The following is a 20628-nucleotide window of genomic DNA, read 5'->3' as shown; positions in this document are numbered from 1 at the left end:
ATATTTCTATTTCATTAGCAATGAATGTGGCTAAAACACCTGAACTTAATAGTGACTTTTGGCCACATGTATATAACGTTATGTAGGGATTCCTTTCGGAATGACACACACAACGAGACAGTTTGAGGTTCTTTGTAAAACTTTATCAAAAATGGGAATTTGACAGTAGTGAAGACTTTGGCACCTACAGTACAAAAAAACCTTTACACTCTTTTAATCGCGATAGAAAGAAAACATTTGAGGAACGAAGGGATAAATAAACAAAAAAAAACATTAAAGAAGTTAGAGAAATGAAATCAAATTCCATCAAATTACCAAAATCAAGTGTCATAATCTAAAAACAGTGCTGGCTTCAAACAAACTTGAGCCATAGAAGAGAGAAAAACACAAAGGACTAAATAAAACCTGGTACGAACCTCAAATGAACCGGAGCGAAACTCCAACATTCTCACAAAAACAGTGCTCGATTTTTAGACTCATTCTTTTTGTCTCATACGCAATTACAAAAATAGATTTATCCACTGATTTCTTGTAATACTGGCGGGGTATTTTTAAGTCTGCCTTCAGAGGCAAATGGACAGCCATGGTCAGTCACTTCACGAGCTCTTCCCATACAGTTCAAATTCATAGTCTGTCACACTGTGGTTAAATTTAGTTTCTCTTTAGGTCTTTTTGTTTGTTTTGTAAAGAATAAAAAAAGAAAAAACTGACAGCCAATCAATTGCCTCAACAATTCCTAACAGTGAATGAGAAGAACAGAAGCTATCGCTATGGAATCGTGTGGGCTCTCTGATTGGCTGAGAAGCAGCAGTAGGACGGCGGTGGCGATTATGGTAACCAAAAGGAAGGCTTTAAGGCACTACGGGGTTAGTACGGTCTCACAGACGTCACATGTCCATACAGAGCCCCACTTAAAAGGAGAGGGGGTGGGTTAGAAGGAAGGTCTGGAGGGGGGGCTGGGTCACTCTCTGGGGTGGGGGTTGGCCACGGCATCAGCCAAAAGCTCCGGTCGGAGGCACTCAATGGGGCACTGGATGTTCTGGGGAAAAATAGAGATGATCAGTTAGTCTTAATCTGACAGATGTGTTCCCTCGTTTTCCTTAAATAACTAACTATAATGATTAGCATTGTCTTAAAGGAACAGTCTAGTCTACAGAACTGTTCACAGTGGTGGTGATAGGAACCAGACGTCCCCCTCTAAAAGCTCCTTCACAGAAAGTTACTACATGAAATGGTTATGAATTCACTGCCTGATTTCTGAGAAGCTTTTATAAACCCATTAATGGTGGAGGGATACATGTGAGGAAAAATCGTCCCAAAAGAAAACTTTTTTTTCATATTTTCCACTATTTTCCCATCATCAGCATTGCATATAAAACTCGTGTAGGTTCACTGGTGGTTTTGGATAGTAAATAAAATGTCTATATCTGTGTTGTAGTCATGGCGACCCCTGGTTCCTATCACCACCACTGTAAAGACATCTGAACCATTTCACACCAAACCACTCTGAATCACTCTGATTACATCTCAACCACAGAAATTTTGAAAAGTTAGTGGAGTTCCCCTTTAAGTAATCCCTAATAGACTTGCTTAAGTGGTTTCAAGCTTTGGGAGGACTGGCTACTGTTTTTAGCTATTTGATGTACTTCTATTTGTTTTTATAGATAATAGTATGGATACAGTGTCAGATCTTAAATCGAGTCAATAAATCTAATATTACCTCATTTTGAGACTGTTGTAAATATACAACATTCATTTATTTGTAGTCATTTTTACATTTTAAGTAATTTTAGTATAATACAAGCATCTTTCTTACAACAAGTAAAATTATATGCCAATATAATGAGATCATTTGACTTACTAAAAACACAAAGCAATAAACGATTAAAACTTGATAAATTTTTATACATAGACTAGATTTAAGATCATTTCACTCGCCAAGATGTCATGTTTTTTGCAGTGTGGGTTAGCTTTCATGACTTTAGCTACATTAGCCTCGTAGCGCCAGTGCTAAAACTGAAGCAAACCTCGCAAAGTAAACGTCTTGTTAGCTACATTAGCCTTGTAGCGCCAAAGACGCAACCTTCACACACTAAAACTGTTGTTAGCTACATTAGCCTCACAGCTCTGAAGAAGCAAACATCACACACTAAACGTGTCTTGTTAGCTACATTAGCCTTGTAGTGCCAAAGACGCAACCTTCACACACTAAAACTGTTGTTAGCTACATTAGCCTCACAGCTCCAAAGAAACAGACTATACCAGAGACGTTATAAACGAGGAGACGGTCACTGGATAAAATATGAATGAGAACGCTTGTAATGCTTGTCATGGCGTCTGGTCACGGAGAAAGTCCTTCCCTTCATGTAAAAGAGCCAAAAGAGCTGGTTAACACCACAAGTGGAAAAGGGTCGGTGACACTGTAGAGCTAGCGGGGAAAGCCCCCACTCGCAGTGGGGATCTAGCCAAAACAACCTGAAAAATCACTTTTTTGTGTGTTACTGAACCAAACGCTACAAACTACAGATTTTACCAGAAATTTCAAATATGATTTTTAAAAGCTATTGTGACATTCAGTTTCAAGTATTTTGGTCTCTTCTCACGGAGAGAGAGAGCAGTCTGGTCTTGTATGGCTGGAAATAACTGCCCGGCGGTGTTGCAAAGATGGCTGCCAAGTGAAGAACTTTCCTATAAGGACTTTGATTATACACACTAAACATGTGTTGGCCGACTGACTACATTTGTAACGAAGGGGGTGACTGTAAATTAGATTTTTGTCAACAAATCATTCCTGTGATTTTTGCTTGTGTTAGATTTAGATACAATACACTGCAGAAAATGATATCTTAGCAAGTGAAAACAACTCAAATGTAGTGAACATATCTAATATTTCTTTTTCTGAGATTGTTGTAAGAATATTAAACTTATTTCTAAACTATTTTTACTTGTTTTTAAGAAATTCTCTCTTATGAAAGTGTTCAATTGGCAGATCATTTTACTTGCTTTAAGCATTGTGTCTTGACACAAGAAAACTCAGCTTCATTATTTCTCGGAACAAGTAAAACAATCTGCCAATGGAAGAAGACTTTCACTAGATGAAAGTAGTAATTAATTAAAACTAATAAAAATGTATATAAACAGGTCTTATAATTTATGATATTCTTACAATAATCTCATAAAGAGAAATGTTTGATATAGTAATTACATTTATGGTGTTTACATTTGCTAAGATAGCATTATTTGCAGTGTGAACTGTCCCAGTCAGTAGGATTTGCCCCCCCGGCTGCTGCTGTCCCTTTGTGGGCTGTAGACTCACCACTTTGCGTACGGTGCCCTCGTGGTAGCGGCTATAGGCGTCTGAACGGACTGGCTTCAGCAAACCTGCATCAACCTCAGCTCCTGGCCTTCTGCAGTTCTCACAGCGCCAACCCTGACAAGAAACACACGCGTTATACACTCAACCATTGATATATATTTATACCCAAACACTCAAGTTTCAGAAATGAGCTGTCAGGGACGTTTTTTCTTTCAAATCTATATCTGGAACAAAACCACATTCAAGTTCATCTGGGACGCACCGAACTATTGAAAAAGCTGAGCTCAACCTGATATTGCCACTGGTTAATGGCTCTATCTGGAAGGACATCTTTAAAATATATTTGGTTGTAGTTTGACTGGGTGAGAAAATGTGGATATGATCATTTTTGGACCTATATTTCATGAGAAATTGAGGAGAGAAAGTCAAAAATCCAGCGAATGTCCGATCTAGAGCCAACTTTACTGCACTACTTTTTTTTGGCGGAAGGATTTGCCAATGTTAAAGCAAAGCTCATGCAATGTTCAGGGTCCCTTTGCTTGACTTTTTTTTACCTATTTTGCAGAACTGTTGTATAATCAACCAAAAAAAAACAAAGAAGTTAGAGAAATGAAATCATTATGGATCTGCATGAAGCCTGTTTCTGAAGATCTGAGATTCCTAACAAGTGTAACTTTAATATGTGAACCTTTTTCTTGTCTGATTTGCCTTCTTGTCTGATTTGTTCTTAGTGATGTCATTTTGTTTTGTCTGCGGTCTCTGATTAATTTAGCATCAAATTCTGCTCGTTCTTACCTGCTGTCCCCCGTAGCAGGTGCAGGTGCAGATGGCTCCCAGATATTCCTTCTGCCACTGGTTTCCGACCTGGTACGTCTTTCCATCGTCATAGCATGTGGACGCATCTGTAACCACAAACAAACAAACACAAGATTTTTGTGTCGTCTTCATTTCGGTGATCTTGCACAGTTCAAAATTACCAAGTAACTGAGCAGCTCAGTGGTGCCAGAGAAGGGGCGGGACTTACGTGGCTCGCATTTGAACTCTCCCTTGCCGTTGCCGAGGCAGGTGCAGCTCATCATCTGACCGTTTTCTGCCTGTCTGTCCCACTTCTCTCCGATGCGGTAGTTGTTGCCGCTGTCATGGCACCATTCTGTTTAAAAGAGAACGGTAGGATTTGAAACTGGGAGTTCTGACAAGTAAACAACTTAGAATATGTAAAATAGACATGTATAGAACCCAAAGGACATCTTTAATGTTTCTACTGTGTTTCATTGGAACTCTTGGGACTCCTCTACGGACTTTCTGTATGGCTAGATGTTAAGAGCCTGGCTACTTTGATTCAGTTCTAGGTCATTTCATTTAAATTTCCAAAAAGTACACTGTCCAAAAGTATCCTGAATTCGGTTACTTTAAGGTCCACCCACCCAGCTTGTATAATCTCCATGGTAAAGCACTGACCAACAGAATGGGACGCTCATGAGCCTAAGGTCACCATGACCAGTGCCAAGCAAGGGCTAAAGGGGTATAAAGCCCCCCAGCATTGGGCTGTGGAGCAGTGGAACTGTGTTCTCTGGAGTGATGGAGCTCCATCCAAGAACCATCATCTACCCTCAGTACCTGACCTCACTAATGCTCTAGTGGCTGCCATCAAATCCTCACAGCAATGTTCCAACATCTAGTGTGAAGCCTTTCCAGAAGAGTAGAGACAGTTACTGCATTAAAGAGGGACAAACTTCATAACAACACCAGCAGAAATGCTGGAGGAGGAGGCGTCTACAAAGCACTTTCAGCTAGATTAGCCTTTAATCAGCCTGTAGGGCTAAAGCTCCATTAGCTTCACAGCTTTACGATGGTCAGGTTGAGTCTGTGGCGTTACGTACTGGAAGAGTCACATCTGAAGTGACCGCTGCCCAGGCCGAGGCATCTGCACCAGAGTTTGAAGCCGGTCTCGGACATGCGCTCCCACTCCTCCCCGACGTTGTGGTAGGTAGCGGTGAACGTGTCGTAGCAGGCATCCTTGCTGGGTGAAACGCCCTCTGGGACTGATGTGTATGGAGAGAGGAGTGGAAATAATATGATACACATTAAAACAAAACAATAATAAATGACATCAATATAGGATTGTATATAAAACTATAATACAATATAGAAACAAAACAACAGCACATGCTAGTGCCCTTTACTTTTAATGGAAGTCAATGGAACCAGACGTTTTTAAAGTCATTCTTTTGGTCCATTCATCAGGAAATTTACACACAGTATAAAGGGCAACAGGCCTTATTTGGAAAAGCAGGTCCTTTATTGAGATGTTTCTGTTCGTACCTGTGTTGCCCGCTGTGATGATCTCTTCCAGGATTTTGTGCTTCAGCGCCCCCTTCAGGGCCTCCACGATAACGTTGTATGAGGCTCCGGACGTGAGGCCGATCAGCGTGGCGCTGGTGGAGGTCGAGGGAAGACGCATCTATAATAAAGTAACAGGTCATATTTGTGTTCCCCACTGGATTTTACATGTATGAATATGTTAGCATTATCTGGTAGAGAACTGTCCGTCAGTCCACGTTTACCAGTGTGTCATACAGTGTCAGTAACCGTATAAACAACACTATTAGAGATTATTTAACAACTCCACACTGTTTGAGACAAGTCTGCGATGATTTGTGTGTGCAGTGTGCATGATGCTAATTGGTGGGGTATAAGCTTCCATTACTTGTTAGCTACATTAGCTTTGTAACTTATATGCAAAACTAAAGAAGCAAACTTGTAAATTTAATTTATTTCTGCTTTAATAAAATTTAATTCTGAGTGGTTTGGTGTGAAGTTACAGTGGTGGTGATAGGAACCAGATGTCCACCTCTTAAGGCTCCCTTGCAGCAAATTATTACATGTAATGGTTATGAATTCACTGCCTGATGTCTGAGATATTGTTTTACAATAGTTTGGAGACAAAATATTTGGCCTACAATGTTTTCTTTTTAATATTTTCATGGCAGTGAGGTTTATGCCAGGTGTTATAAGGCCAAATAGTCCCTAGAGAAATCTTATTTTCAGATTTTCCACTATTTTACCGTCTTCATATATAAAAGCTCAGAAGACTCGTGTAGGTTCACTGGTGGTTTTGGATAGTAAATGAAATGTCTATATCTGTGTTGTAGTCATGGCAACCCCTGGTTCCTATTATCACCACTGTAAAGAAATCTGATCCATTTCACACCAAACCACTCTGAATCACTCTGTTTACATCCATTGTAAATCTGTGTATTTGCAGCTGTATGTGCAGCTACTGGAACATCTGCTAAGGCAGTGGTCTCCAACCCTCCTCCTGGAGATCTTACCCAACACTAATGCATCTGATCCAGCCAATCAGGAACCTCTGAAGAAGTTCATGTGTTCATGCGGCACAACAAAGGCTGCCCCCACACTGACTGAGTTCCACTCACCTGGAACATCTTCTCGTCCCCATGTGTGATGGGGTGGCAGGACACCAGGTAGGCGGTGCTCTGCTGGTATGGTTGCCAGGAGATGGTGGTCTGGGTCTGGGCCTCCTGCGGCGTGCCCGTCTGGTTGCCTGGAAAATCGAAAGGCAGGCTATGGCCGGGCCTCTCACTAACCTGCACCACCACAGGCACCCGCACCCCGTCCGGCCCCGCATGGGGAACATACACCAGGCTCTCCCCGACGCTGGGGACGTGGGGGCGGATCCGGGTGGGCTGGTAGCCCCCGTGTGGTGTGCTGGGCTGGTCTGGATGATTGTTAAACTCGGTGTACTCCACATGCTGGCCGCGCTCGGCCTCCCTCGGTGGGGCCGTGGGGCCCGCCACGTGCACCCGGTTGTCATCAATATCCACCTCGGGCACATCCAAGCGGTCATGGGTGCCGAGGCGCGGAAGGGTGGGCAGAAGCAGCGAAGAGTCCTCTGAGCGGGAGAGAGCGGTTAGCAGCAAAGCAGTAAAGAGAGAGAGGAGACTGCAGGAGCTGCAGTAGCGCCTAATGGCCAGAAGGGGGAGTAAAGGTCCAGCCGAGGAGAGATGGCTTTATTCTTTTGGAATTTTATAAAATGTGTGCTTATCCTGAGAGTAACAGACAGTGCAGTACCCCTCAAAAGAAGTCGCCCCATGTTTGCTATAATGTAGTTTGTTCTAAAATTCTAAATTCTTACACAGGGATCAAGTTTGCTGTTTATATTTGTCTAAGAAATAAATTTTCTGCATTTAAACTAAGCTTTCAGATCAAAATATCTTTAAAAATGATGAAAAACATTCCAGTGTCCAAACTTTTGAGTGATACTGCATGCACACTGTAAAAATGATATCTTGTTAGGTGAAATCATCTTAAATCTAGTCCACATATATCTAATATTTCTCGTTTTCAGATTTTTGCAAGAATATAAGATTATTCAACTTGATTCTAGATGTTTTGTACGAGTTTTATTCACATTCAGATGATTTTGCTTGTTTTACGAAATAATGCAAAACATTTTTCTTGTTTTGATAAATAATGCAGATAATTTTGGTTGTTTTGAGAAATAATACAGATAATTTTGGTTGTTTTGAGAAATAATGCAGATGATTTTGCTTGTTTTGAGAAATAATGCAGATGATTTTGCTTGTTTTGGGAAGCAAAATGCAGACTTTGCTTGTTTCATGAAATTAAATTCAGCTTCTTTACTTCTTTGCTTTAAGGAATTAATCACAGAATGAGAATTTCACTACATAAAATGACTTGAAAATGTACAGAATTAACTGTTAAGTTAAATAAACTTAAAATATTCTTATGAAGTCTCATAATGAGAAACATTTTCACTAAATTTAAGATGATTTCACTTGACAAGATCATTTTTTGTAGTGCGTAATCATGAAAGCCAACAAGATAAAACCAAATTGGAACCATAAAAGCAATCTCATGAAACATTCTTCAAACACTGATCCAGTTTGGGCTGTTTTGGTGGTCAGGATCAGTTTGTAAGCGTAGTTAAGAACCAAAAGTTCTCCTTTTTGGATCAGTTAAGCATCAGGCACTGTAGGTTGCCTCCACTTCAAGGTAGAATTCCAATGAAAAGCAGTTTGAGCATCTGTTGCCAAGGAAAGGTCTGGGCCTACATTGCATATGAAGCATCCACACAAGCTTTATTCTGCCTCAGATGCATTAATATAACAGTTTTAAGTGTAACACTGCTGAGCAAAGCCATAACCCAAAGGCAGAGTCAGGCAGAGTCATGCTAGCGACTCAAAACCTCTTTTGTCTGCTTTTACCATTGAGCAAGAAAAAGAGGGTTTTGAAGGAGTACACCTTTCACCCAGGTTTCAGTTTGCGTGTGTATGTGTAAATGTGTGTATACTTACGGGTTCTGGCCTTGCCCACCAATGGGGGGCTTCTCTGGGTGTTCTGGAGAGCAACGATCTTAATGATGTATTCAGTGGCTGGTTTCAGACCTGAAAGGACAACATTTAATCGTGTAAATACAGATGGATTACAGTCTGTAATTGTACATCTATATAATGGACCTATAAGGCAGGAGGAGCTCATAAAATGACCACTGAGTGGACGCACAGGGTAGGTGTTGCTAACAAAGTGGATGAGTGTATAAGGTCATACCCGTGATGGTGGCGTAGTTCACTCCAGCGTGTGGACGTGGTATGAGTTCACTTGGGGTGCTGCCAGCTTCCTCGTAGGTGACGTAATATCCTGTGATGTGGGTGGTGGGAGGTTGCCAGGTGAAGGAGATGGAGGTGGGGGTCAGAGACGTGAACTGCAGGTTTGTAGGTGACTGGACGGCGGGCCGAGCTGAATGGACACACATAAAAACATGGGTCAGTAAGCACTCTACTTCGGTTCCTCTGAATACTGTGTTTATAAGCTCCCAAACAGGGTTTAAAGAAATGAAAGTTAAAGAAATGAAAGTAGATGCTCTGTTGCTCTAAATCATTCAAGCTCACACAATATCTTGCGGTGTTACACAAGGCTCAATTCTGGGCGCTTCATAATTTCTTTAGTATATGCTTTCCTTTGTCTTTTATTCATTTTTAATTGTTTTTTTTTATCTCTGTATTATGTTTGTTGTAAGTCCATTTGCACTGCGACCTGATTTGTCTTTGCCATATTTTGCTGTCTTTTTGGTCGTTTTTTTTCCTTATTTCAATTTCAACGTCTCAGTTTTACCTGTCTTCAACCATAATTTAAAAATTTTCTCACAGGTAGAACCACAGATACACCTCTCCACCCCTCAATTGTCATTTATCAGAAATTCTGCACTTTTCGGTGGACAAAACTTGATAATCAGTTGAAGCTGAAGCCTGTTTGACAGGATACCTGTGGTGACGGTGAGGGTGAAAGGGGGGCTGCGGCTGTCTCCATTTAGGGTGTAGATGTTGATTGTGTACGAGACGCCAGGCTGGAGACCTAAAACACAGAAATACATGTTTATAGAAAATATTTGTTCATATATTTGTTCAATACTTCATTATATAGAACTATATATCAGTTCAGCTCAAAATGGCATGTTGTCTTTGTTAAACCTGCTAAAACGATTCAGGTTTCATACATGGTTCATTTCTTCCATTCACTATTAGCGTTCCTGGACAAATTAGCCCTTTTAGGCCTGCTGAGAGCCAGAGAACAGTTCTAAAAGAAGCAGTGTCTTACCTGTGATGGTGACGCTGCGTGCTTCAGCCGGGATGATCTTCCTGATAGATGGGTAACTGCCTGTGGTGGGCGTGGCCTCAATGAGGAAGCCCGTCATTGGTTCAGTCTTGGTGCGCCAGGTGAGGGTGATGCTCGATTCCTTCACATCTGAGATACGGACACGCCGGGGTGGGCTGACATCTGCAGAGCCAATCAGAAAAGGCTTCCATGTTAGTATGAAAGTCATTAGCATCTCAGAAACATTAATTTTTTCAGTTCTATCTAAGCGCAGAATATACAGAATGCCGGTAGATGCAACTAAGTCTGTCAGTGAGCCCTAATTTACTGCAGATGCTGTTTTGTCACCTGTTGGACTGTTAAACGAGTACAGATCAGGACCAGGTGTGCTGTAGAGCACGGACGACTCTGAGCTATCAGGCCTCACCTTCAGTAGTTGTCACTTCTCCAATCAAGGGCCGGCTGCTGAAGGAATCCTTCAGGGCGTACACATGTACCTCGTACAAAGTGGCCACCTACAGACGTTCGGACAAAGTTTGATGAGCTTCTTAAATGTAATCTAGGGCTGGCTTTATATGGTGAAACTCGCATGCAACTTTAGTTGCTTGAAACTTACATGCAACTAAATTTCACTTGAGTTGCATAACGTAAAGCTAAATGTAAAGTTGCATGCAACTCAAAACATGTAACTAGTTGCTGGAAAATGTCACTGTGTAAAGCCATCCTAACATTCTTAGAGCTTTACTATTTGTTCTCATGTAATGTGTTGTCTAGTCCTTCATCACAGAGCCGCTCTTGTCCGGATATTTTTGGTTGGTGGTCCACTCTTAACCTAGCTGATTGTGTCTGATACACTTGAAAATGATCCACCACCCAAATAACATCTGGACAACAGAAGTCCTGCGGTCAGAAACTGACCAATACCGAATGCTGTTAAGCTGTGCATCAATAAATGGACTACAGGCTGTAATCCCACCTATAAAGTGGGAGGAGCTCAAGAAGAGGCCATGTGATAGGCTGAAAAAGACTTACCAGAAGTCCAGGCACAGTCACTTGCGTGGAGTCAGGAGCTACGTTCATCTCTTTAGGTGGGACGATGTTGTTCTTGGGGGTGACCCGCACGCGGTAGCCACTAAGCCGGGCGCTGGGGGCTCGCCACAGTACGATGAAGGAGGAGGGGCCCACGTCGCCAAACTGGATGTCAGTGGGGGCGGGAACGGCTAAAGAGGAGAGGGCGGCCAGAATCAGACTACGGTAATGACACAAACAGGTCTAATTCCAGGCTGTGATGAAGGAAATGATAAACAGAATGATTCAGGAATGAAAACCATCTTTAACTGTTAAACAAAATGCTCATTAAACACATTCATTCCCCTCTCTTCATTCAAAAGGCATGGAAAATACTTCAAATACGTGACATGGTTTACATGTGGGACTGTATATCCATACACTGCATATAAATCGCATGAAAAGCCTCCAAACAAAACTTCAAATGAATTTATTAAACAATGTATTATCTAAGTGTGCAGGTCAGTTGAAGCGTGCTTGGTCCTGCCCTTGGACATCAGATATCTTGCGTTTTGTTCAAATGATAATCTGTTAAGAAATGCATTCATTGTACTGTCATTTTCACACTGTTAGGAAATTATTCTTTATCAGCTTCTTACATGTTGAAAATTCTATTTCAAAATATTTTTTCCATTTTTTTTTATATTGAAAGCTCTCGATGCTCAGTAAAGCGGAACACACCTTCGAGTTCTATATCTAAATATATACTTACAGATGAATGCACAAATTACGTTTTATTGATTTTCAAAGGGAAAATAAGTAAAGAGAAAACTCAAACTCACTTATGCAATAAATTTCTGAAAATTTTTCGTACATAATTAAAACGTATTTGCTAAGTTTAACGTAAAGGGAAAAAAAAATGTACATCTAAAATGTGCCATAATTTTTGCACAGGCCAACTTGCATGCATGTATATATACAATATAATGAGACTACACTTTGAAATTATGTAAACAAGATTAAAAACAACAAAAATGCAGATATAAGGATTTGTTCTGAAAGCAATATACACTCTTATATACTACATATAACTATACGCATAGTCATACTATTAAAATTAGCATCAACAATCTCAATATCTCTATATCCATATTGGAAATATTGGTTTATATTTGTTATTATTGTTAGCATTACTCTTTGTCCTGTTTTCATCCTTCATTGTTCTACATAAAGTCATTATTTTTAGCGCTGCATTTAAACTACATGATAATGACGCAGCATAATGACAGTAACAACTGTAAACTTGTAAAAGTTAATGTGTCCTCCAGATACACTAGTGCACTGAGTGTGGACCCCCTCTTCTCACCTGTGGCCTGAGTGCCCTGCAGCGTGGTGCTGGGGCTGCCGCCGCTCATGGCGATCACTCTGACCGTGTACTCGGTTCCTGGACGCAGACCTCGGAGAAGCACGCTGTCGTCATGCCCGCTCGGCGCTGGACGCCACTCCCGCTCTCCCTCCTCTGGGCTGGAGTACAGAACGCGGTAGGAGGTCACCGGACCCAGCGGGACATCCCATGTCACCCTGAGGGAGGTGGTGTCCACATCGGAGAAGGTCAGGTCTTTAGGACGGTGTGCCGCTGTGGAAGAGCAAAGGGGAGACTGTGATTCAGGAACGTTTTAAAATGATAGTTTACCACTTAAAGGCAATGTTCATCTTTTTTATGTCTGCCTAATTAAAGGGTGGAGATGTAAACAGAGTCATTCAGAGTGGTCTGGTGCGAAACGCTCCATTCTAGAGAAACTTACTGAGAAAAAGGTGGTGATAGGAACCAGACGTCCAGCGGTCTTATTTCAGATTTTCCACTATTTTACCATCATCAACACTCCATATGAACTCAGAAGACTCGTGTAGGTTCACTGGTGGTTTTGGATGGTAAATAAAATGTCTATATTTGTGTTGTAGTCATGGCGACCCCTGGGTCCTATCACCACCACTGTAAAGACATCTGAACCATTTCACACCAAACCACTCTGAATCACTCTGTTTACATCTCAAACACTGAATTGTTTAGAAATTTTGGGTGGAATTCACCTTTAATACTTAACATTTTCTCAGAGTGTGACAACATTAATGCTTATAAAGGTTCTTTTTAACAGTAAGGAAGTTTGTGTCAAATTTCAATTTTATGTGGATTTTTCAAGTCTAATTTATTTTTTATTAGTTTTAATCCACAAAATGTACTTATTTGCTGACTTAAACATATTAAAAAGAATATGATATTGATAAGAATTATAAGTTATATTTTATGGTATTTTTTTCACTATGTCTAACTCAGCGAATACAATTTGTATGTTAAAATAAGACTGATTAAAAAAAAAAAGAAACCTGTCTTCATTTAGAAAACCAGCAAAGCATGTTATGTATGACTGTATGTAACTATAGCAGTCAGTATAAATACTGCAACGTACTCTCACTTGTAGTAGCTCTCTCCACCACCGGGGGGCTCTGTCCTTCAGGGCTGAGAGCATAAACACTCAGCACGTATTCCACTGTGGGCTTCAAGCCTGTCACCTGCATCTCCGTCTGATCTGAGAACAGAAGCAAAGCAACATTAATAACACAGTCATTTACATGAACATTAAAAAGTACTTATATATTTAACTACTTATATACTTATATATCACGTATATGTAACTATTATATACTTGTACTACTTGTACTACTATATATAACTAGTTATATACTTATATTACTTACATATTTAACTAGTTATATACTTATATATCACATATATATAAATACTTATATACTTATATATTTATTCTACATATATATATATGTATATATATATATATATATATATATATATATGTTATATTCCTTTTTTATTTATTTAATAATGATCGAAACAACATAAAAGCACACAGAGTCCCTCCAATCAGAAACAGACCTTCTACCAAACGGAGCTATTTAGATGCTGATTGGTTCAAATGCACTAACGAGGACCCGCCTTCCACTAATCAATGAGGCACGCATAGTAATTACCATTTTCTTTAGATTAAGTGTTGTTTGTTTCAATAATGAACTCATACACCGACATCAGCTTCACTATTTACATCATATATACAGTCGTGTGCAAAAGTTTGGGCACCCTGGTCAAATTACTTGACGTTTCGTTAATTTTAGTAAAAATATTTGCAGTCAACACACATCTGCGCATTTTAATGTACAGTTACTGTTATTTTGACAATCAACGTTGGAAATGCATTTAAAGGAAGAGTTTGATGATAGAAACATGGATAGAGACTCACCAGGGCCCACCTCCTTGGTGAAGGAGGGTCCCACTCCGTCTTTAGGGGTGCCCGTGACTCTGTAGCCGGTGATGGGACCTCTGGCAGGGCTCCAGCGGACCGTGAGGGTATTGTCCTGGATGTCAGTCACGTCCAGATCGGAGGGCGACGGGACGCCTGGCGAAGAGAAAAGGATAGACAGAGTGGAAAAGATCAAGAGGAGGAAAAACACACGGAGCAGATTAGAAGAAAAGTGAAGCAATTAGAAATGGTCAAAATTAATAAAGATCTATTCCACCGTCATGGAGTCTAGTTTCCTCAGGTATCATAGATGAAATGAGTGACCTGAGCTGCATTCAGTTCATCTCTGTTAAATAAAGCAGGCATCGTTTCTCTTTTTGAAACTATCAGCACATAAATGTACTCACTCCTTCACTTCAAATGTGCTTCTAGGTCAGTATTATGTACCTCTGTGGAACTTCTACAATAATAAATATCTTATTAGATTAATAGCAAAGTGCGGAACCTCCCCTAAACCATTAAACAAGGACAAACAGTGTCTAAAGCACTAGAAGCACTGAAAGGTGACAACAGCACCCCCTTGTGGAAATCTTCAGGCTGCTAAATGTGAGTTACACTCAGATCTGTGAGGTGCTTCACATGTAAAAATGACTTTTTTTTAATATAAGTGAATATAAAACGCAATGAAATTGAACCCATGTTTGATAAATGACTGAATTTATTAACAATAATAGAAATAACAATTCCTCCGACAAGCAGTGTAGCTCATTAAGCGTATGATATTGTAGCCAAGCAACATCATGGTCGAATATTATTCCATGACCAGCACAGTGGTTTTTAATAACTTGCATTTAAAAAAAACAGAATTCAGTTGTTCTGAATTTAGCTGTTCAGTGTTTTATATTCAGTAATTTACAGTGGCTTTGAAAATGGCCAATCAGGTTTCAGAACAGGTGTCTTTTTTACAGCTGATCTTAGATCTTGACAGTAAACAGGCAATGGAAAACTGGAAAATTCCATATTGAGATTATTTACATTTTTGAAATTCGAGTTAAATTTTCCCAACTTTTGCCATCAAACAGCAGCAATAAAATAAAGCAGATGTGAATACTAGATATGTAAAAAATTATAATGTTATTATATAATAAATAACTATACATATATACACACCCCTCTGTTATACACACAGGAAGACAACTTTAAATAGTAGCCTTCTCTGAAGGTTTGAAAACGGTTAAACAAAATAAACATATTTACTGTCTGTATTCATGTTTTTTGTGTTTTTCTGAGAAAATAAAACTTTTACTGTCCAGACAAAGAGATTTTTAAAAACATTTTTTCTGGTGCCGCCGTCGGTCACGCTAATCATAGAACAACATTCTTCTTCACCGCCTACATGCTTGTGGGTCAGTGTGCTCACCGTCAGTGCCGGTCCTGTGTGTGATGATGGTGGGTGTGCTGGAGGCGGGGCTGTCTCCTCTGCCCGTGACGGCGTAGACGGTGATGGTGTATTCGGTTCCTGGACGCAGGCCAGGGATGGTGGCCGTCGACTCAGTGCCCGGCACTCTGAACTCTTTGGGTGGGCCGCTCTCTCCTGCAGCGCACATCGATTCAGAACCGACGTCAGGGGCCAATTTCAAACCACAAACTAGGATACTAGCTTTTAGTTAAAGCAACTTAATATAAATCATCCTAACAACTTTGTTCTCACCTCAAATGCAGTCAGTTCCATCAACAACAAGTAACGGAAGCTCGTATGCTAATCGAGTTGTAACATTAAATAGACTTTAGAATAAAACTACCTTTATAAATGTTTATGACTGGTTTAACTTTAGCTTATCAATGGTTATAAATTAGGTCATAGACGCCTCAAAAATCATTAATAAGCAATTATAGCATCCAAATAAAAAGGGCAACAGTGATCCGCATTCATTTATACAGTTACACAACAGTTTAAACCTGTCAGCTTCATCAGGTCCTTATATTCATCACATGTAACAACTCACTTTTGCCTTTTATTAATGTGTTTATAACCTAATTAATAACTATGAATAAATTCATTTTAAACCAATCATAGAGCGCTTATAAGGGTAGCCTTATACTAAAGCGGTGCCGACTTGTTTATGTGGTTTCTGACACTGTACAACACACTTATCTGTAAAGAGGAGGCTACTTTTGTCCATTTTTATAGGTCCAGGGTAAAACTGACAAAGGCTACAGACCTGTTTCTCCATGTGTGATCCTGTAGTAGCGCACTGGAATGGCAGGAGCCTCCCAGGAGATGGTGATGCTGTTCGGGGTGGATGAGGTCACCTCCAGGTCAGTGGGAGCATCAGTAACTATGTCAGGACAAAGATAAGTCCAGTTAGATTAGTTTAGAAAAAGTGAAAATTAAGTAATAAAGTGAGCTGAATGGTATTTATTCTAAAAAAAGAAACAATTACTGAGCAAGACATGTTTGGTGATGTTTACAGGAGATAATGAGGCCAACAGCCAAAGTCTACGCAGCTCAAAAGGATTCTCGGTAACACATTTCCATTTCTTATTGGCTACACTGGCCTCGTAGATCCAGGACAATAATTAAAGAGAAAACTATACACCAAAAATCTCTTGGCTGACCAAAAACATTGGGGCCAAAACTTAATCATTCCTTTAATGAGGGCAGTCCTACTATTGAGTGTGATAAATGTTTATGGTGCTCACTGGTGGCCTGTGTGCCGGTCAGTGGGAGGCTCTCCTGGGGGCCGCTGAGAGCATAGATATGTATGATGTACTCTGTCTCGGGGGCCAGGTTGGTCAAGGTGTACTGCGTTCTTGTAGGGGGCAGGCGCTCGTCCTTATAGCGCCCCCCAGTGGTGGGCTGGTAGCGCAGGCGGTAGCCCGTGATGACGGCCCGCGGAGCAATCCAGTGGACGGTGAAGGAGCTGGTTAAAACATCAGAGAAGTCCAGACCGGTGGGGGAGTCCAGCGCTGCAGGGAGAAAATATAGTAACAGTGAATATCCAGCCAGAATGTATATGAAAGTATAGGGAATATATACAGTACCAATATACAGACTGAATGTATGCTTTTTCATAATCCTAAAGCAGTTTTAATGTAAAGGCTTAAGCCTAAAAGCTTAAAATAAGTTACTAAGACAAATTTGATTAAAAGCTGGTGCATATGTTTCCAAAACTATTATTATAAATAAGGAAAATATATTTTATATTTTTATTTTATGCCCTAAACAAGTAGTTTGCATTTAGATCTTTAGTAAAATATAGAGCTGAAAACTGCTGATTATCATAATTACTGAGTGTCTTGTTAATTAATGGAATGTGCATCTTTGTTAATGTGTTTGTGCCAATTAGCTGTGTTGTAATAAATGGTAATGGGTCTTCATAACACATGCATAAGCACTGAATAGCACATTTAAAAAGCAAACCTTATGTATTTATGAACAACTTACATCAGTTTTGACAAAATAAGTTTCATGAAGTATTAAATTAAAGGTATTAAAGGGATGTTTATTCCATTTATAACAGATGTGTATGGTCAAATCTGACTGTAAAAGGAGTGTATGCAAATTTCATGCATGCAAATTACGTATGTGAAGTTATTCATCAGTTCATCTTTGGCTTAACTGTATGATCAAACTCATTAAACTTTAACACTATAGAGTTTGGTCAGTAGGGGGAGCAATGCACTCACAGCTACTGGCTCGCAAGCCATTGAATACTGTTGGTTTATGCTCCCAATCAAAACATCTGCATTAATTTGGGTGTGCCCCATGTAAATGATGTGTAAATGAGGCGCTCCCAGGCTGGCGCTTGAAATTGAAAGTTTAAGAATTAAACGGCAATCTGGTGATCAAATCTGCACTCTTTTTACACAGCTTGGATGAATATGGGTCAATGTCATTTACATTAAAAGCTTCGGTAACACTTTCTATGAATGTCACCTTTGTAAGCATCTATAAACACATTCATAACATGTTATAATGCATTCATAAGGCATTATAAACATAGCTACAAATATTTATAAAAATGCATTATACATTATAGCCATGTTTATTATGTATTATGAATTGTTAACATAATGCATTATAAGTACTGTTCATAACACATTATAAGAGCTCATAAGTTGTATTTGTCCGCTCTAAGTAAAGTGAAGCGTACTGTACTAAAGCCTCCTCCAGTGTTCAGAGTGAGGCTTCAAGTTGAAGTTTTAATGAAGGATTTACTGAAACACTAAAACATTCACAATAAAGCTCATTACAGGCTTCAAATGTCAGAGTTTAAACTAGTGCTGCCATCAGTGTTTTACCCAATGTGGGAAAGGTAATGTTCACCACCGTTAGCTTGGTATTTGTCTTTACTTTACGCTCTCCAAGCTGGGACTGACATCTTTGGCACTGACAGTATAACATGTTATCAACACTACTTATAATGCATTATATTAACAATTCATAATGTATAATAAACATGGCTATAAAGTGTAATTCAGTGTAATTCTTTTTTATAAATATTATAACCATGTTTATAATGCCTTATGAATAAATTATAACGTTATAAATGTGTTTATAGTTGCTTACAAAGGTGGTATTCATAGAAAGTGTTACCAAAGCTTCTTACCTCAGCTTATAAATACTTACGTCATCACTGACATGTATATATTTCTAAATATGTTAAATATGATGCATGTGCATGTCATAAAGTCCCTATGTAGGCAGCCTTCAAACAAAGTGTGTTATTTCATATTTTATTTTAATGTCTTTATTATTATTTAAAAATGTGGAAAACAGCTGGTGTGTCTAAACTTTTGACTAGGACTGTATTTGCATTGAAAAACAAACAAACACACATACTTGTTTTCTGTCTACCGGAGATCGGTGCACTCTCTCTCTCATCGTACACGGACACCACGGTCACCAGGTACTCGGTAACTGGCAGCAGGTCTATATTCGGCGAGAAACATTGAAGAAGAGAGAATAAAAGTGTTACTCTGCACATTAAACATATAATATACAGATAATCAAAATAAAAGACAAAGATCAAATTTAATAGTAAGTAACACTGACGTCTCCTAAAAGCACTTGTTATTCTAAAATGTCTAAAGCAGATCAGCAAACAGAACTGGACTTGGCACATCAACATCATATTCCAATCGGGAATCAGGGAAACCCAAAGAACCTGAGGAGCTGGAAGAACATAAAGAGGAGAATGTCCTCACTTGACAGGAGGAAGGTGTTGGTGGCTCCACCCACATTGACCTCATGAACGTCATCATCGTTGTTGGAGGGGTGGTAGCGGATCACGAAGCGGCTGATCTCGGACGGCTGGACGGAGGGGCGTGTCCATGACACCCGCATGGAGTCAGGCCCCACCTCGCCGAAGTTCAGGTTGGTAGGGGACGGGATGGCTATGAAAGAGAACAAGGAGAACGTCGGGTCCAAGATAAAGGCACCAGTGTGAAGAGGTTCTGATTCCAGGGTGATGCTGGGTGCGACATACAGTAGCAAGCAAAGTGTCAACACTTCCACAACCACATACACTCAGTGGCCACTTTATTAGAAAGCCCTGCCGTTGCTCCACCTGGCTGGTGAACAGTTAGAGACTGGAGCCCAGGGGTCTCCAAGTACTAGCCCATCACAAATTAGAGCTCTGCAAGCAAGATGTGGCATTCGAATGAATACTTGAACCAGCATGAAGGCTGATTAGCCACAACTAACTTAGTTAAATTAGTTAAATTTGCCTACATGGATTCATTCATGTTGACATAGTGTGCCAGAATGATGAAATGAATGGAATTATCAAACAAATCCACTGAAAATGCAGATTTGATAACATTTCACTCACAATAACTTCACTTGAGTTCAGCAGAAAAGCGAGTGCTATCACAATAAGACTCCCATGTATTTCTACTGTTGAATGTTATTTAACTTGATTTAACTGACCACCAAAATATATACTATACACTACATATTTATGCTACTACTAATAAGCAGTGGTTTGGGTGACAGAAGAATTGTTGGCAATAAGCTACAATGAGCTTAGTGGCCATTCTGTGGAACTATAACATCCCAACACCCCCATCCACCGATTCAATGGACTGAAAAGTAACAACAACGATTGTGATCATCTACACCGCCATGGTGCTACCCACAACGACCGATTCCCATGTTGTATTGCTTAAATGACCTGCAGTTTTGGCCATATTTGCTCGTTTCAGAGCAACATGAAGTAGTCCCACTGGACCTTTGGTAGTTATCCACTGAACTAGCCTTAATAAATGAGAAATGAAATAATGGAATTCACATTTCAAATAATTCAATACTGACTAACAGCATTTTTACTTGCTTGAATGTAACTGTAAACA

At 39.9% G+C, this 20628-nt stretch overlaps 1 protein-coding gene across 3 annotated transcripts in view; it reads right to left on the bottom strand.

Moving 5' to 3' along the window:
* Window positions 1-121: 121 nt before the first annotated feature.
* Window positions 122-20628, bottom strand: part of fn1b (fibronectin 1b) — a 55528-nt gene continuing 35021 nt past the window's right edge. For 2 of the 3 annotated variants that reach the window (XM_036564048.1, XM_036564046.1), the window contains 21 exons: window positions 19483-19671; window positions 19118-19207; window positions 16975-17241; window positions 16494-16610; window positions 15692-15865; window positions 14272-14427; window positions 13429-13548; window positions 12327-12596; window positions 10985-11172; window positions 10380-10467; window positions 9956-10135; window positions 9623-9712; window positions 8909-9097; window positions 8656-8745; window positions 6754-7229; window positions 5639-5777; window positions 5197-5358; window positions 4341-4466; window positions 4112-4218; window positions 3317-3430; window positions 122-1039 (listed from right to left, as the gene is read on the bottom strand). In XM_036564048.1, the coding sequence (XP_036419941.1) occupies window positions 962-1039; window positions 3317-3430; window positions 4112-4218; window positions 4341-4466; window positions 5197-5358; window positions 5639-5777; window positions 6754-7229; window positions 8656-8745; window positions 8909-9097; window positions 9623-9712; window positions 9956-10135; window positions 10380-10467; window positions 10985-11172; window positions 12327-12596; window positions 13429-13548; window positions 14272-14427; window positions 15692-15865; window positions 16494-16610; window positions 16975-17241; window positions 19118-19207; window positions 19483-19671 (3410 nt within the window). In that variant the 3' untranslated portion in view covers window positions 122-961. The remainder of the gene's footprint in view (window positions 1040-3316; window positions 3431-4111; window positions 4219-4340; window positions 4467-5196; window positions 5359-5638; window positions 5778-6753; window positions 7230-8655; window positions 8746-8908; window positions 9098-9622; window positions 9713-9955; window positions 10136-10379; window positions 10468-10984; window positions 11173-12326; window positions 12597-13428; window positions 13549-14271; window positions 14428-15691; window positions 15866-16493; window positions 16611-16974; window positions 17242-19117; window positions 19208-19482; window positions 19672-20628) is intronic. The other variant, XM_036564047.1, reaches the window with a different exon arrangement.

The sequence above is a fragment of the Colossoma macropomum genome, unplaced genomic scaffold (genome assembly GCF_904425465.1).
Source record: "Colossoma macropomum unplaced genomic scaffold, Colossoma_macropomum, whole genome shotgun sequence".
NCBI classification, from domain to species: domain Eukaryota; kingdom Metazoa; phylum Chordata; class Actinopteri; order Characiformes; family Serrasalmidae; genus Colossoma; species Colossoma macropomum.
The sequence above is the reverse complement of the archived record's forward strand: the minus strand, read 5'-3'. Positions and strand labels throughout refer to the sequence as shown.